General features: G+C 39.1%; 1 protein-coding gene across 1 annotated transcript in view; it reads left to right on the forward strand.

Moving 5' to 3' along the window:
- The window catches only part of SLC9A9 (solute carrier family 9 member A9), a 706212-nt gene that overhangs the window by 566799 nt on the left and 122641 nt on the right, over positions 1-16772 (forward strand). Inside the window, exon 13 of the mRNA XM_060197560.1 lies at positions 2767-2822. Coding sequence (XP_060053543.1) covers positions 2767-2822 — 56 coding nt within the window. The remainder of the gene's footprint in view (positions 1-2766; positions 2823-16772) is intronic.

The following is a 16772-nucleotide window of genomic DNA, read 5'->3' on the forward strand; positions in this document are numbered from 1 at the left end:
TATAAAACCCACATTTCTCCCAGTCCTGGAAACCCCACGGCATGACTTATCTTCCTACATGCTTCATTTGATCCATGCCATCTTCTGAGCTCAATCAAATCAATGCAACCAGTACCACCTTGAAACCTTTTACTTCAGATTGTGTCCAGAGATACTAGGCATGGACTGTCAACCCTTCAGCTCCAGCACTCCAGTGAGACCGTTCCTAGCTCACCGGACTCATCAGTTCCATATCAGGTGGCACACCTCCTAACAAAGCCACAGAACCTAGATACATGTCAGGGCCCATGAGACAGAAAACATGTGCACATGTACCCATAAGTTAAGGGAAATATACACCTTAAGTGCACGATAGTTTACAGTGACCCAAAACAGGAAGCAAGTAGAAAGACAAAAAAAAAAAAAACCATAAAATGATAGTTCTATACCTTTCCCATGTTTGGGAGCTACTCTGTGCCCTGACCCAGCTTTCTAGTCCTCTTTCCAACTATGACACCATCTCCCCAGACAATGCCTTTGGTCTACCTGCATGTTAGCTGTTGTGCTCAAGCAGAAATTAGTAAAGTCATGGACCCCTTAGAATATATCTAAAATAGACTTCCTAGCTTTTTCCAAAATGGAGATCCCAACAGATCAAATAGCCTTTTCTGCTCTAATAGAATCAAAGGTCAGTCCCCTCCAGAGGCCCTGTCCAGTTACCTAAAGTCTCTGAAGATAAGCATGCAATATAAGGCTACTCAGTTCAACTCCTGGTAGGCTTAAGGAACTTTTTGTTCCCAGAGAACACAAATATTTGAAGAATTGAAGTCATATTAAACCAGCTGACTCTCCACTGTTGTCCCTAGCTTTTCACAAGGGGAGACATTTGCCAGGCAGAGGACTCCCACCCTATCTTTCCTTCCCAACACCTGGAGAGCAATAGGACAAAGAAATTATGGTGTTTGCAGGGACCAGAGTAGAAGGAGAGACTCTCCAGATCTGGGAATTGTGGAGCTTGCAGCAAAGGCTCTGGTGAAAGTCAAAGCATCTGGGCCCTGAGCTGCCCCTAGCATGTACCCTGCTAATCCCCCCTCCCCCGCAGCCTGTGTCTCACCCACCAACACAGGGCAGGCTCCTCTGAACAGAGGAAGTTTATGCTCCAGGGCCCTCACTTGCTCTCTCCCTTCTGAGACACAGGGGAAAGCCCCAGCATTGTATTAGCATGGCTCTCTGCTTTTTAAGATTTGCAAAAGTAACTTACCTACCAACCACTGTTTCCATTCCCTAGAGCTCCTCAACCCCAATCCCCCCCAGATCTCTCTCTCTCTTCTCTCTCTCTCTCTCTCTCTCTCTCTCTCTCTCTCTCTCTCTCTCTCTCTCTCTCTCACACACACACACACACACACACACACACACACACACACCTTCTTCTGTGGTCAAATTGCCCTGGAGAGGCTGTGGGCATTTAGGAGAACTTCCCAGGAAGAATTGGAGCTCTAGTGAGGTTCTATTGAGTTGGATCCTTTTGTGTGGTGACAATCACCTCTGTGCATGGGCCAGACCTCTCTGACCTTCCTGAGTGTGAGCAGGATTGGCTCACAGCACTTCTTCTTCTAGCGTTTGCCCTTCTTCCATAGCCAGTTAACAGCCTCAGGTTGAGCCTGATGTAAAGTTTTGAGACCTCCTTTGAATCTGGAGAGGTGGCAGCACTAATCCAACAGGGCTAAAGCAAAGATAAAAGAACCAGAAAGTAGTCTATGGGAAAATTCTCCTAGTTGTGGTATATAATTCAAGGTGAGGTTTCCATCCTCATTGATTCCTTGTCAAAAAAAAAAATAGAAATATATTCAATGATGCAGCTACTATTGATAAGTGAAGCACACTGTGCATTGTTTACAGGAATTGTGTGAAATGAAATTGATCAGAAATCTGGTGTTTGCAGGGCACTAACCTGCATCAAGCAGTATTGCACACAGCAAGCAGTCTGTGTGTAAGTAGGCAAGCTTTTATGTCTCCTGAGTATCAATAATTTTGATCAATCTTGCTAGAGGAAAGACTAGCTTATCTCGTATTCTCTCCAATACAAAATTAGTATCATGTAGAGAAAGCATCAAAGTATGCAGGTAGAGCTTATAGAGAAAACAGAGATATGCCAGGCAGCTAATTAGAATATTTTGTTTTCAGGGATTTGAGAAGTCTGTGGCAGTTGCCAGATTTTTTTACTTATGCCATTGTTTGTGATGTGAATTTTTCCATTTATTATTTTTAAAGAGAAACCCTTTCAAATTGTATAAGCCTTAGGCTCCAGGGACCTCGGTCTGCCTTAGTAGCAGCTATGATGAGCAACAGGACAAAGGATAGGTTTTTGCAGTTTCAGAGAGCATCCTATCCCTGGGTCCATACATGCACTGCGTAGTCTGGTCCGGAAGACGCCGGTAGAGGCAGCAGTCAGCCTTCCTTCAAGATCCCTACTTTCAGGGAGGCAGAATACATTTTTTTCCCCTGAGTGTCCCTTCTCCAGATTCTCAGGCTCCTGCTCTTATTGGGCAAGACAACTCTGAGGAGTAGCTGCTGGGGCTTCATCTCGTTAGTGGTGCCCAAGCCCAGCTTGGCAGGTTCTCAGTTTGTCATAAGTCTATTTGAAGTTCTGAATCAAAGCGAGGTAGGCAGGTTTTTTGTCAGACCTTTCTTCTGATTCACTTTGTGTTTGGTTCAGGTAATCTGACACATAAGACTGTCTGATCATCTGCAGCAAGGTCCTGATTACATGTGCATTTCCTTTAACAGAGTCGGTGTGGACCCGGATGAAGAGCTAAAGGAGGAGCCTGACTCACACCAGGCAAGTCAATGATACAATTCATGGGGGATAAAAATAGAGGATGTTTTTGTTCTATGGATTGTTCTATGTTCATCCAACACATGGCCATGGGGCTCATTCTATATGGAGCTGCCTGCAGAGATAAGTCAGATGATTATACTATACAAGGGACTTAGGTTGTCAATACATTTTGCATAACATTTAAAGTATTTAGAACTTTCTCTGTGGTGCAGGAAGTCTGAAGTCTTTGCAACCTAGGCAGAAGAGCTTAGCTCTTGGAACTGAGGCAGCCTGGAACCTGCTGACTAAGAAATCTTTGTAAAGCTTACTTAGTTGATGCCCCGTGCCTGTTGGACACACAACAAATGGACCTGTTTGTCAAGCATGGCTTCTCATCCATGTCTGGAAAAACTGAAATAACATAGCAAAACTGCCTAATGCCTGGCTTGGTGAAATGACCGTTATTGGCAGAAACTTTAAAATTCTAAGAGAAAATTGTTCAGAACAGTTTGCTGTTGGCTGAGTAAAGGAACTATTGGGTCATCAGAAAAGTCATGATGTATTTCTGCATAGATAACCAAAGAATAATACATCATGACTTTTTCTGACAGCCCAATATCTTTTTCCAAACTCTGGACTTGAACCTGACATCAAAGTAGACCGTCATTGGACTTTTGTATCAGTCATTGTAGTTCAGTACTTAAAACAGTGGTGCACCAGTGTTCTACCTATAGCTGAAATTACAAGTACACAATTATTTTTTAAATATTTTTAATATTTATTTATTTTCCCTTTTGTTGTCCTTGTTTTATTATTGTAGTTATTATTGTTGTTCTTGATGTCATCATTGTTGGATAGGACAGAGAGAAATGGAGAGAGAAGGAGAAGACAGAAAGGGGGAGAGAAAGGTAAACACCTGCAGACCTGCTTCACTGCTTGTGAAGTGACTCCCCTGCAGGTGGGGAGCCGGGGCTCAAACCGGGATCCTTAAGCTGGTCCTTGTGCTTTGCGCCATGTGTGCTTGCTTAACCCACAGCACTACCTCCCAACTCCCACAAATACACAATTATTATAGTGCTAGTATAAAACTGTAAAATAAGTGATGTTACTTAATGAGTTGTGATACCATCATACCTGAATTTGAAGACACTCTCTCTTTCATTTCATGTCCTTTTTTCAATAATGCCATCAACAAGACACAGCTGGTCAGTGTTGCTAGGCAAAATAGTGTGACCTGGCTCACAGAGACAAAGAGCAGGAAGGATCTTGAGCTCTACAAATAGACTTAGAAACTTAAGTTGGAGATGATCTCTACTCACCTGTGCTTTGAATCTTTTTTGCCACCTGTGTTCCAAGGTCCTGTTGGTGCTGTATTTTCACAGACTCCATTGCCCGAGAAACACACCTAACTGCGGGACTGAGAATAGCAGGGGTGCCTGAGCACTGGAATAGGGGCCAGCTGCTGACCTTAGCAAGCAGATCAAAGCCTGGCTCCTTGTACTGGGGGTCTGTAATGAGGTGAGGTCTAGTGGTGGATGCTTTTTGAAAGTATTTTCATCTCATCTAGGTCAAGTTATCCATTCTCCTGCCTTCAAGCAAAACCTTTATCTAAAATGTATCCTCTTCTTAAGTCTTTTTCTTTGAGAAATACAACAAGGAAAATCAGCAAAGAAAATCCTTCATCTTCTAGTATTTTACAGTAATAGATAATTATTAATAAGAGCACCTTATAGCCTAACTATTTCTTTTTATAACTTAATGCACAGTGTTTTAATTTACTTATGCCGCTATTAGCTCAATACAAATTCAAGATACTTAAACTAGTAAGAACCACTTTTTGTTAGAGGAATTAGATGACATAATGTAGTACAGTGAAAAACAAAAGATACTCAGATATTGGGCAAGACTCTTACATCACTGAATCTCAGTTTACTTCCATAAAATGTATTTATGACAACAGCCTAACTTAATTTAGTTAACCCCACCTCATTTTATGAAGCGTTTCAGGCATTTATATACCAAACAGTTATCATCAGAGGGACACTCAGACTCTCTCCTCAACCAGTACAAAACTTCCCATGTCACTGTATATTCTAAAGAAATATCTTACTTTGGGCTTTCTGTAAAGGACACATAAAAGCTATCTAAATGTTAACTAACTAACCTCATTATAATTTATGCAATTCCCACTGAACTGTCAGTGCTTAAAAATATTTTTCTAAGAGACATTCTGAAAGTGTTCTTATTCTTGGTAATGTTTGAATGTCAAGGCAGCAGCATTTCAGAAGTAGTTTTCTATATACCTTGGAAAAATTCTCATCTTCAGTGTTATGTACAGAGAACAGAAAGGCTCTGAATGGAAGTAGCAAACTGCGTTGCCTATACATCAGCTGCTCGACCTGGACAAAGCATTTAATTTTGGTAATTTCTAGACTATGTGTTGAGCAGCACTCTGCCATTTTGCTCTACACACCTTTGCTTATTATTAGCATGTGTGATTCTGTCCGCCTACAAAGCATAAACTCTAGTTCTTAGGAGGATTGCCTGTTTCTACTTGGTTTGCATTTATTAAACTGTGTTTGCATTAACAAATAGGATAATCGTTTTCTCTGGTCAGCCATTAAAAAAAAGAAAGAAATTTTTTTTTCTTATTATCAAAAGCTAAACATTTCACAGGTAGTTAACAGCAGTGACTGACCATATACTTTTTTTCTTTTTTTTTTTGACCATATACTTTCAAAATAAGTAATAAACATGTAATGATATGTGCATTGTTAAAGGAATTTCCTCTTTCTCTGTTTATAGAGAATAAAATAACCGTTGAGAAATGTGAGCTTGTAGCTGTGACTAACAAATAATGTCATGATTTCCCTTTTTGGCTTGTAACTCCTTAGAGAGTGAATGGTATTACTCTCTTACTTGAATCAGAACTAGAAGTCTTCCAAGCACGTTGCACATGCAAGTATTAAACTTTAACTAGCCTCTCTATGCAAATGTGCTATTTTGAGAACTGGAAGATATTGCTGTTGTGTGTTATATATTTACTTTTTAAAAGAGCATTTCTCTGGCACATGTGACACTGGAAATTGAACTCAGGATCTCCTGCTTGAAAGTTCAAGCTTTATCTTCTACACTACCTTTTATTTTATTTTATTTTATTTTATGTTTAAAAAAGTCATATATCACCCTCTCATAAGAAAGTTTCCTTAAAAGTGACTCCCTTTCCTTGGAAGCTCAAAATTGCAGAGGTAAAAAATCTTTGAAACACTATACCCACCTTATTGTTTTAATAGAAAATTCTAGCTCTCCAAAGGGGCTGCCTTATTGCTTCTCTTTTTCCTCATTGCCATTTAACCATGATCATATGAGTATTGGTTGATTACTGACTAATAGATATCTTCCCTATTCTTTTTTTTTTCTTTTTTTACCTCCAGGGTTATCGCTGGGGCTCGGTTTCTGCACCACAAATCCTCTGCTCCTGGAAGCCATTTTCCCCCCTTTGTTGTCGTTGTTTTTTGGGTTTTTTTATTGTTGTTGTGGTTATTATTAGTGTTGTTATTTGATGTCATTGTTGTTGAATAGGACAGAGAGAAATGGAGAGAGGAAGGGAAGACAGAGAGGGGAGAGGAAGATAGACACCTGCAGACCTGCTTCACCATTTGTGAGGCGACCCCCCCCGCAGATGGGGAGCTGGGGGCTTGAACCAGGATCCTTATGCCAGTTCTTGCGCTTAGTGCCATATGCGCTTCATCTGCTGCATTGCCACCCAAACCCTGGCTAATGTTCTTAATGCTGTTCTAAAATTGTAACTGTATTATTATTACTATTTACCAAAGCACTGCTCAGATCTACTTATGGTGGTATTAGGATTGAACCTGGGACCTTTGGTGCCTCAGATATGAAAGTCTTTTTGCATAACCACTATGCTATCTACCTAACCCAATATCATATCTGTATTAAATAATTCAGTTTCGGATGTGATCTATTAGAAGATATTACTATTATCCTGATCTTACAAATAAGGAAACTATAGGCAGAGATCTTTAAAAACTTGCCCAAGGGCACACAGTGGGCAGAAGTGGAAGTGGAACCCAAACAATCTGGTTGCAGAGCCTCTACTTTTAACTGGCACAAAGGCATGTGGACATTCCTGTATCCACCCATTCATTCACAGGACAAGCGTTAGTTAGCCAGGCCTGAGCCCATAGATTAGCAACAAGGCTAGAGTGACTGGAACCCAGTGAGCAAACTGGGTGAGTGGGTGGGGGTGAAGTGGAAGGAACAGAAAAAAGCTAATTTATTAGCCGTGTTGGTGAGTTTGATTTTATTCCACATGTGAGAAAGGTAAAAGCTTTTAAAGCTTTGGAGCTTGCAGGTAATGCAATCAATCCTGTTTAACAACTCATTTTATTCCCATCTCCACCCTGCCAAATACTGCAATGATGGCTTAATTTTCACCTTCTTTTAGCATAATTTTATTTTTAACACCATGCTTCTTTCTCTATGTGCTCTCTTACTGCTAACTTCCTATTTTATTTTTGGTCTGAAAAGTCACCTCATTGAAATTCTGTCTTAGCTTGTCATTTATGTTAGCGTGTAACCAGGGTAGATCAGTTCTGGTCACTGCAACTCAAGAAAGTCAGAACAGAGTCGAGAAAGGTGCAGAGAAGAGCAACTTCAGTCATTGAGCAGAGGGAGATTAAAAGGATTAGAATGTCTCCAGCAGAAAGACTGGTGGTAAGAAGGGATGCAACAAAGTGTCTATATAGATGTGAAGTCTGTGAATAAAATAAATGAAGACTTGTTTTTCAGTCCCAGAGAGCCATAGCCTAAAAAATACTTGAAACCTGAAGAAATTGCTGTGGGAAAGAATAAGAATATTCATTATTCTACGCAATTGATACTTAGCTGTGCATGGTCACTTAGACTTGCAAGAGTTGGAAATGTAAATGGGTTCTGGAGAGGGCAGAGACAAATTAGCATATGGTAAACTCATTTGACCATTAAGTAAAATTTGATTTTTCCTCGTGACTACTTTCAAATATTCCTAATAAACTTACAGAAAGCTAGAATAAAGATTCCTGAATATATATATTCCCCGTATTTGCCAATTGTTAAAGTGCTTCCATACTTGCCCTTATGATGTTGTTCTCACAAGATGTAAATTTCATGATAGATCCCCACCTATACTTGCTCTTATGATGATCTGATCCAGATGAGGGGGTTGTTAATGTATTACAAACTACTAATTGTATTTTGAGAAAAAAGAAAATATCTGAGCAAATATCTTGGACTTCCTTTTAACAATAAATGTTGTTATACTTATGATCTATGCAACCAAAAATATATACCTCCCCACTAACTTTGTACTGCCTATAAATAAACTCCATGTATGTACTTAACCTGCACACTCTCTAAGCACATGTTCTATAAATCATAAAAAATGACTAGGATGAATATAAGGATGTGGAGGAAAGGGCAGCTACAATTGAGAGGGCACTTGTCCGAAAGGTACTATGTATTATCAGTTATCTTTTTTAAAAAATATTTATTTATTCCCTTTTGTTGCCCTTGTTGTTTTATTCTTGTAGTCATTATTATTATTGATGTTGTCATTGTTGGATAGGACAGAGAGAAATAGAGAGAGGAGGGGAAGACAGAGAGGGGGAGAGAAAGCTTAGACATCTGCAGACCTGCTTCACCGCTTGTGAATCGACTCCCCTGCAGGTGGGGAGCCGGGGGCTCGAACCGGGATCCTTACACCAATCCTTGTGCTTTGCGTCACGTGTGCTTAACCTGCTGTGCTACCGCCTGACTCCCTTATCAGTTATCTTAAACATTTCCCTTGACCACTGAAATACCTGTTATAACTGTTTTCTAAATTAAGAAACTGATATTTAAACAACTAAGTAACTTCCAAGATCACAAACCAATGCTGAGATTAGCCAAATTCAATGCCCAAAGTTGTTTGTTTTATCCTCATTATCCCCTCATACAACACTTTCCTTGGACAACTTATATATTCTATAAATATTGCCTCTCTTTTTCCCCAGTAAGGTAGTCTGTCAATTGACATGTAAATATCACTTTTCCTCATCACTCCTATCCAGACAAACTTCTCAATTTTATTGACAATCACATATTTTAAAATTATTTGTAATGTTTATTATAGCTTATATATGGATAAGAGAATCTTTTTTATTATTACTACTATTTTTTATTTTATTTAGAAAAAGGAAACGCTGACAAAACCATAGGATAAGAGGGGTACAACTCCATACAATTCCCACCACCAGAAATCCATATCCCATCCCCTCCCTTGATAGCTTTCCTATTCTTTAACCTTCTGGGAGTATGGGCCCAAGGTCATATGGGATGCAGAAGGTGGAAAGTCTGACTTCTGTATTGTTTCCCCTCTGAACATGGGTGTACACAGGTTCATCCATACTCCCATCCTGTCTCTCTCTTTCCCTAGTGGAGCAGGGTCCTGTGGAATCGGAGCTCCGGGACACATTGGTGGGGTTATCTGTCCAGAGAAGACTGGTTGGCATCCTGCTAGCATCTGGAACCCCCTCACTTTCCCCCTCCACCCTCCCCCTGTTCCCCACCCCATGAAGCTGAACATCCACCCTCACCCTCAACCCAGGGTTTTTACTTTGGTGCCCTACTCCAAATTCAGTCAAATCCTGCTTTGAATTTCCCTTTCTGTTATTCTTTCTCAATTTCTGTTTATGAGTGTAACCATCCCATACTCATCTTTATCTTTCTGACTTAGCTCAGTTAGCATAATTCCTTCTAGCTCCATCCAAGATGGGTCAGAGAAGGTGGGTTCATTGTTCTTTGGGGGGGGGGGCACTGTTCTTAATAGTTGCGTATTATTCCATTGTGTATATATGCCACAGCTTTCTCAGCCATTCATCTGTTGTTGGGCACCTGGGTTGCTTTCAGGTTTTAGCTACTATGAATTGTGCTCCTATGAGCATAGGTGTACGTGTATCTTTTTGACTGGGTGTTAAGGAGTCCTTGAGGTATATCCCTAGGAGAGGAATTACTGGGTCATATGGAAGGTCCATGTCTAGCCTTATGAGAGTTCTCCAGACTGCTCTCCACAGAGGTTGGACCAATTTACTTTCACAGCAGCAGTACAGAAAGTTTCATTTGTGCCCACAGCCTCTCTAATATTTGTTGCTGCTGTCCTTTTTGATGTATGCCATTCTCACAGGGGTGAGGCGGTATCTCAGTGTTGTCTTTATTTGCATTTCTCTGACAGTCAGTGATCTGGAGCAATTTTTCATGTGTTTGTTAGCCTTTTGGACCTCTTCTTCTTTTTAAAAATTTTTTATTTATAAAAAAGGAAACATTGACTAAACCATAGGATAAGAGGGGTACAACTCCACACAATTCCCACCACCAGAACTTTGTATCCCATTGGATCTCTTCTGTAGTGAGTGTTCTGTTCATATCCTCTGTCCTTTTTTGGTCATATGCTTTTTTGTTGCTAAGTTTGCTGATCTCTTTGTATATTTTGGTTATTAGTCTCTTGCCTGATGTATTGCATGTGAACATCTTCTCCCAGTCTGTGAGGGGTCTCTTTGTTTGTGTGATGGTTTCTTTGGCTGTGCAGAAGCTTTTCAATTTGTTGTAGTCCCATTGATTTGTTCCTGCTTTATTTTTCCTAGAAATTGGGTTTGTATAATCAAAGATATCCTTGAGGGTTAGGTGGGATAGTGTGTTCCATCAATGTTTTCCTCTAAGTAGTTGATAGTTTCTGGTCTAACATCCAGGTACTTGGTCCATTTGGAGTTGATTTTTGTTTCTGGTGAGATAAGGCGATTCAGTTTCATTCTTCTGAAATTTTGAGCATGAATGGGTGTTGGATTTTGTCAAAGGCTTCCTCTGCATCTATTGAGATAATCATGTGGTTTTTGGTTTTGTTTTTATTGATATGGTGAATGACATTGTTTGACTTATGTATACTGAACCAGCCTTACATTCCTGGGATAAATCCCACTTGGTCGTGATGAACAATCTTTTTGATATACCGCTGTATCCAATTGGCCAGGATCTTGTTTAATATTTTGGCATCTATGTTCATCAGAGATATTGGTCTGTAGTTTTCCTTTTTTGTTATGTCCCTATCTAATTTTGGTATCAGGGTGATGTTGGCTTCATAGAAGGTTGGAGGGATTGTTCCTGTTTCTTCAATCTTGTGGAAGAGCTTTAGAAGTATAGGTATTAACTGTTTCCTGAAGGTTTTGTAGAATTCGTTTGTGAAGCCATCTGGTCTAGGACTTTTGTTGTTGGGAAGATTCTTAATAACTGTTCGATTTTTTTGTCTGTGATTGGTACATTTAGGTTTTGAAGTTCTTCTCGGTTCAGTTTTGGAAGGGCATATGTTTCTAGGAATTCTTCCACTTCTTCCAGATTTTCTAGCTTGGTGACTATAGTTCACGTGATTTTCTGGATTTCTATTGTGTCAGTTGTGTTATTTCCTCTGTCATTTACAATCTTATTTATTTGAGTCTTCTCCCTCTTTTTTTTTAGTGAGTCTGGCTAAGGGTTTGTGAATGTTGTTTAATTTTTCAAAGAACCAATATTTGGCTTCATTGATCTTTTGTATGGTTCTCTTTGCATTTTCATTTTCGATGTTGTTTATTTCTGCTCTAATTTTAGTGATTTCCATCCTTCTGGTTGCTTTAGGTTTCCTTTGTTCTTCTGCTTTTAATTCCTTAAGGTGTGCAGTAAGGTCATTTATTTGAGCTTTTGCTTGTTCTTTAATGTGTGATTGTGTGGCTATGAGTTTCCCTCTTAGTACTGCTTTAGCTGTGTCTCAAATATTTTGATAGCTTGTCTCTTTATTTTCATTTGTTTCCAGGAACATTTGACTTTCTTGCTTGAGTGCCTCTCTGACCCAGAGGTTCTTAATCAGCATGTTTCTGAGTTTCCAAATTTTATGACTTTTAGTAATTTTCTGTTTGTTGTAGAATGTTAGCTTTACTCCACTGTGGTCTCAGAAAATACTTGGGATGATTTCAGTTTTCTTGAATCTGTTGATACTGTCTTTGTAGCCCAACATGTGGTCTATCCTTGAGGATGTACTATGTGTATTTGAAAATAATGTGTATTCCTGTTTTTGACAATCACATTTTTTATTTCAAGGTACTGGAGCATAGTTTCACCTTCTACTTTGATTATCTTGATGTGGAATCCTTCCCACTACTCATGCATAGTGAGCTGTGGATCTTGGTTTATTGACAGACAAATCTCTATCCTACTACACTGTGTGTCTTTAATTGTAGTTCTGCAAGTTCTACTGTTCCTCAATTGGAAGTGTAATGGCATTAGCCTCTGCTCATTACTTCTGTTCAATAAGGGTTGAGTTGCCAACCAATCTAAAGCTCTTGTTCATATAAATATCTAAAGAAATAACATTCGTATGCATGAATGTGGCCAGCCTATTTAAGAGACCAGTACAACTATAGTGAGCTATAAGAACGTTATAGGATATGAATCTATCAAAGTCTTAAGACAGAAGTCAGATTGTATTACTTACCTATTGACACATTAATACAGGATATCAAACAACTACAGAACATCAGAGCATGGAGTAATGTAATGCTATTTGTTTCACATGTCTTCCTAGTAAACTAAACTGCTCTGGACTGGACTTACTCATATATCTGAGGTCAGGTGGATGGAACTGCACACTCTTCTAATTGTAGCTTGGTTTGCATAACTGTCTGGGACTGGGCAGCTATTGACTCCTATAGGATCACCTTAGTTGGAGTGGTTTGGATGACTTAGCTATGCTCCACTAGATTCTTAAAAATATTTTTATTCATTCATTGGACAGAGAGAGACAGAAATTAAGACAGAAAGAGGAGATAGGGAGAGAGACACCTGCAGCACTGCTTCACCACTTGTAAAAATTCTGGGAGCTTGAACCTGAGTTGTGGAGCATGGCAGTAAGTATGTCACCATCTGGCCTCTCCACTGGATTTTTATCTTTATCCTAGAACCAATAAGCTAGCCTGTGCTTGTATTTTCTCCTGAAAATGACTAAGGGTCATTTTACATAAGAATGTAAGACAAGGAGCTGGATGATTGCTCCACTGAATGCATATACTGCAGTGCACAAGGACCCAAGTTCAAGCTCCCAGTCCCCACCTGCATTGTAAAAGCTTCACTAGTGGTGAAACAGTGGTTCAGGAGTCTCTCTCTCTCTCTCTCTCTTTCCCTATTTCTCTCTTCCCTCCTGACTTATCTCTGTCTCTACCCAATAAATAAATATAACTTAAAATTATTTTTAGAAAAGAAGTTAAGACAAAATATGCAAAGTTTCTTGAGTCCTAGCCTCAGAAATGATACATTACTTCTTCTACTACATTCCATTGATCCAAGAGAGTTACAAGGCATAGACAATAGATGTGTATAAATAGGCAGCCCTTTTGTCAAAAGAACTGTGGAATTATGTGGAAAAATCCATGGATACATGAGAGAATGAAAAATTGAGACCTTCTCATGTAATCAGACCAGAGCATATAGAGCATCTGGGCAAAGATAAAAGAAGCTAAACCTTAAAGTAATTTATAAAGTTTCAGCCTTTTGTAGCCAGGAGATGGCATAGCTGGTAAATCAAAGGACTTATACAAGCTTCATCTCAGCATATGCTTGAACAATCCTTGAGCTTACCTCTCTCTCTCTCTCCCATGCTCTCTCTCTCTCAATAAATAAATCTTTAAAATAAAATATACTTCAGCTTTTTGAATTGTAAATAAGGATCATTTCATAGTTACCACAGCTCTATCTTGGGGAACATATTCTATGGGTACTTGAAAATCAATATTATACTGTGTCAAACAACTACAGAACACTTGAAAAGTATGTTACAGGCTAGGAGGTGGCACAGTGGCTAAAGCATTGGACTCTCAAGCATGAGGTCCAGAGTTCCATGGACCCTTGGCATCACATGTATCAGAGTAATACTTTGTTTCTCTCTCCTTCTCATATGTTAATACAAAAGTATTAATAATATCAAGTTGATTTTTGTCCACTTATTTTGTCAGTTACTGATAAATTTCCAAGTGTCACTTGTGTTTGTCTTTTTAGCTGTGTCAAATAATGCTCATATATTTTAAAGCAGTTCACTGTACATAGAATTCAGGTTTGCCAATTGTTTTCCTTTTACTCTTAGAAAATGACATTCCATTGTTCTGTGGACTGTATTGTTTCTGATCAAAAGTCAGTATAATTTTGTAAAATTTTCCTAAACATAATATTGTCTGTTTTTCTTTGGGTTCTTTTAAGAATGAAGAATCCTGGCCATCTTTGTTTTCCTTCAGTTTGAATGTCCTATGACTACTTTTGTTCTTTGAATTTATCTAGTTTTTTATTTATCTGTACATTGATATTTCTCAACAAATTTTGGAAATATTCAACTAGTATTTCTTCAAACATTTTATGTTGTTCTTCACATTTCCTCTACTCTCTTTCTAGTATTCCAGTCATATGGATCTTAGAATATTTTTGCTCACATAATTTAGGAATTATTCTAAATAATGTTTCTTTCTTTTTCTTACCACTGCAGGCCAACTTCCTCAGATAGACAGGAACACAGAAGGAGAAAAAGAAAGATACCATAGCACTAAAGCTTCCAGTGTTAAGGGGGCCCAGGGATAAGTGGTGATAGCATAATCATTATGAAAAGAGACTTTCATGCCTTTGGCTCCAAAGTCCCAAATTCAGTCCTCCGCAACACCATAAACCAGAGCTGAGCAGTGCTCTGGTTAGACAGGAAGGAAGGAAGGAAGGAAGGAAGGAAGGAAGGAAGGAAGGAAGGAAGGGAGGGAGGGAAGGAAGGAAGGAAGGAAGGAAGGAAGGAGGGAGGGAGAAGGGGAGGAAGGAAGGAAGGAAGGAAGGAAGGAGGGAGAGAGGGGAGGAAGGAAGGAAGGAAGGATGGAAGGAAGGAAGGAAGGAAGGATGGGAGGGAGGGAGGGAGGGAGGGAAGGGAGGGAGGGAGGGAGGGAAGGAAGGAAGGAAGGAAGGAAGGAAGGAAGGAAGGAGGGAGAGGGGGAGGAAGGAAGGAAGGAGGGAGAGAGGGGAGGAAGGAAGGAAGGAAGGAAGGAAGGAAGGAAGGAAGGAAGGTAGGAAGGAAGGAAGGAAGGAAGGAAGGAAGGAAGGAAGGAAGGAAGGAAGGAAGGAGGGAGGGGGGAAAGAAGTAGAGAAAGGAAGAAAGAAAGAAGGATAGGAAGGAAGAAAGGGTGTTATGGGGGCCGAACTCAAACTTTGGGTCATGTGTATAACAGAGCATCTATTCTGTTGACCATCTTAATCATGTCTCTTTGTATTCTACCAATTATGTAGTTTTCATTGCTCCTTCAAGTTTACAGCCATTTTCTTTAGTAATGCTAAAACTGTCAACTCAATGAGTTTATTTTATTTTAGATAATGTAATATTTTGTTCTAAAATTTTTATCTCATTCATTTTTCTACTTTACATTTCTCTTCTAAATCTCCACTATGAGCTCATAGCATTCATCATTTTTATTTATTTGATTGTTTGTGATTAATAAAGATTTACAAAATTATAAGGTTGCACATGACACCCTCTGCCAAAGGTCTGTGTCCCCACCCTCTTAATAATAACCACCATAGTCTTACAAAGTCTTTAAGAGAGCTTGTTTGCTACTGTTGTTTTTGTTTGTTTTGCAAGTTCATGTGTTTCAGTTTTCTATATTCTGCATATGAATGAAGCCATCTAGTTATTTTTCATCTCTTTACATATTTTGCAAAGCATAGTCATCTCCAGGTCCATCCATTATACCCTAAAGGACACAATATCATCTTTTTTGATTGCAGAGCAGTACTCCATAGGGAATATATTTCATAAATTCACCATTTTATATACTTATTTATTTTATTCATTAGAAAAAGTAGGGAGACAGAGAACCAGAGCATTACTGGCACATGTGATGTCAGAAATTTAACTCAGAACCCCCTGGTCTGAGAGCCCAGCACATTACCTTCTGTGCCAGCATTAACCTTCTATTTAAGTTTTCTGGTGTGTTTTATACCTGTTTTAAAGTTTTTGCCTGATAATTTCAACACTGAGTCATCAGAAGGTCAGTTTCAATAGCTTGTCTTTTCTTTTGATTATAGTTTATTTCCCATTTCTTTTCATGTCTAACAAGTTTTTTCTAATCATATGCTGAATATTATGAATACTACATTATATGACTACTGAGTTATATAATTATTCCGTAAAAGATGTTGGATTTTATTAGTCAGACAATTAAAATCTCGTAAGTCCTGATTTTATCATTTCTTAGACTATGTTCATATTGTCTTCCATTTCATAGGAAAGTCATCATTCAGGCAAATTGTTCTTATTCATAAAGCATGCCTTTTTGTCTGGTTTCTCAACTGGATAGTTAATTCTCGGTCAAACTTCCTAGCATGGTGTTTTCTTATTCTCTACACTTATTTCTCGACTTTATAATGGCAGCTCTCTGCAAGTCTTTACCCTGCATACACATGTTGCTCTTCAGTCAAGGACATGAAGAAAACATGAGGAAAAGATTATCCACTTGATAGGGACATTGGCAGATCAATCCATACTTCCAGCCTGTTTCTATGTTTCCCTAGTGGGGGCAGGGCTCTGGAGAGGTGGGGTTCAAGGACACATTGGTGAGGTCATCTGCCCAGGGAAATCAGGTTGGTGTCATGGAAGCATCTGCAACTTGGTGGCTGAAAATCACTAAGATATAATGCAGAACAAATTGTTTAATAGTCAGGAACATAAAGGTAAGAATATAGCAAACAAAATTTGAGGTCTTCATGTTGGAAGGAGCTAGGAAGTCTATTTTAGGTATATTCCAAAGGGACCATTACTTTACTAATTTTTGCTGGAGCCCAACAGCTAACATGCAGATGGGCTCAAGGTATTGTCTGGGAAGATGATGTCAGAGTTGGAAAT

This window comes from Erinaceus europaeus, chromosome 9 (assembly GCF_950295315.1).
Source record: "Erinaceus europaeus chromosome 9, mEriEur2.1, whole genome shotgun sequence".
NCBI lineage: Eukaryota > Metazoa > Chordata > Mammalia > Eulipotyphla > Erinaceidae > Erinaceus > Erinaceus europaeus.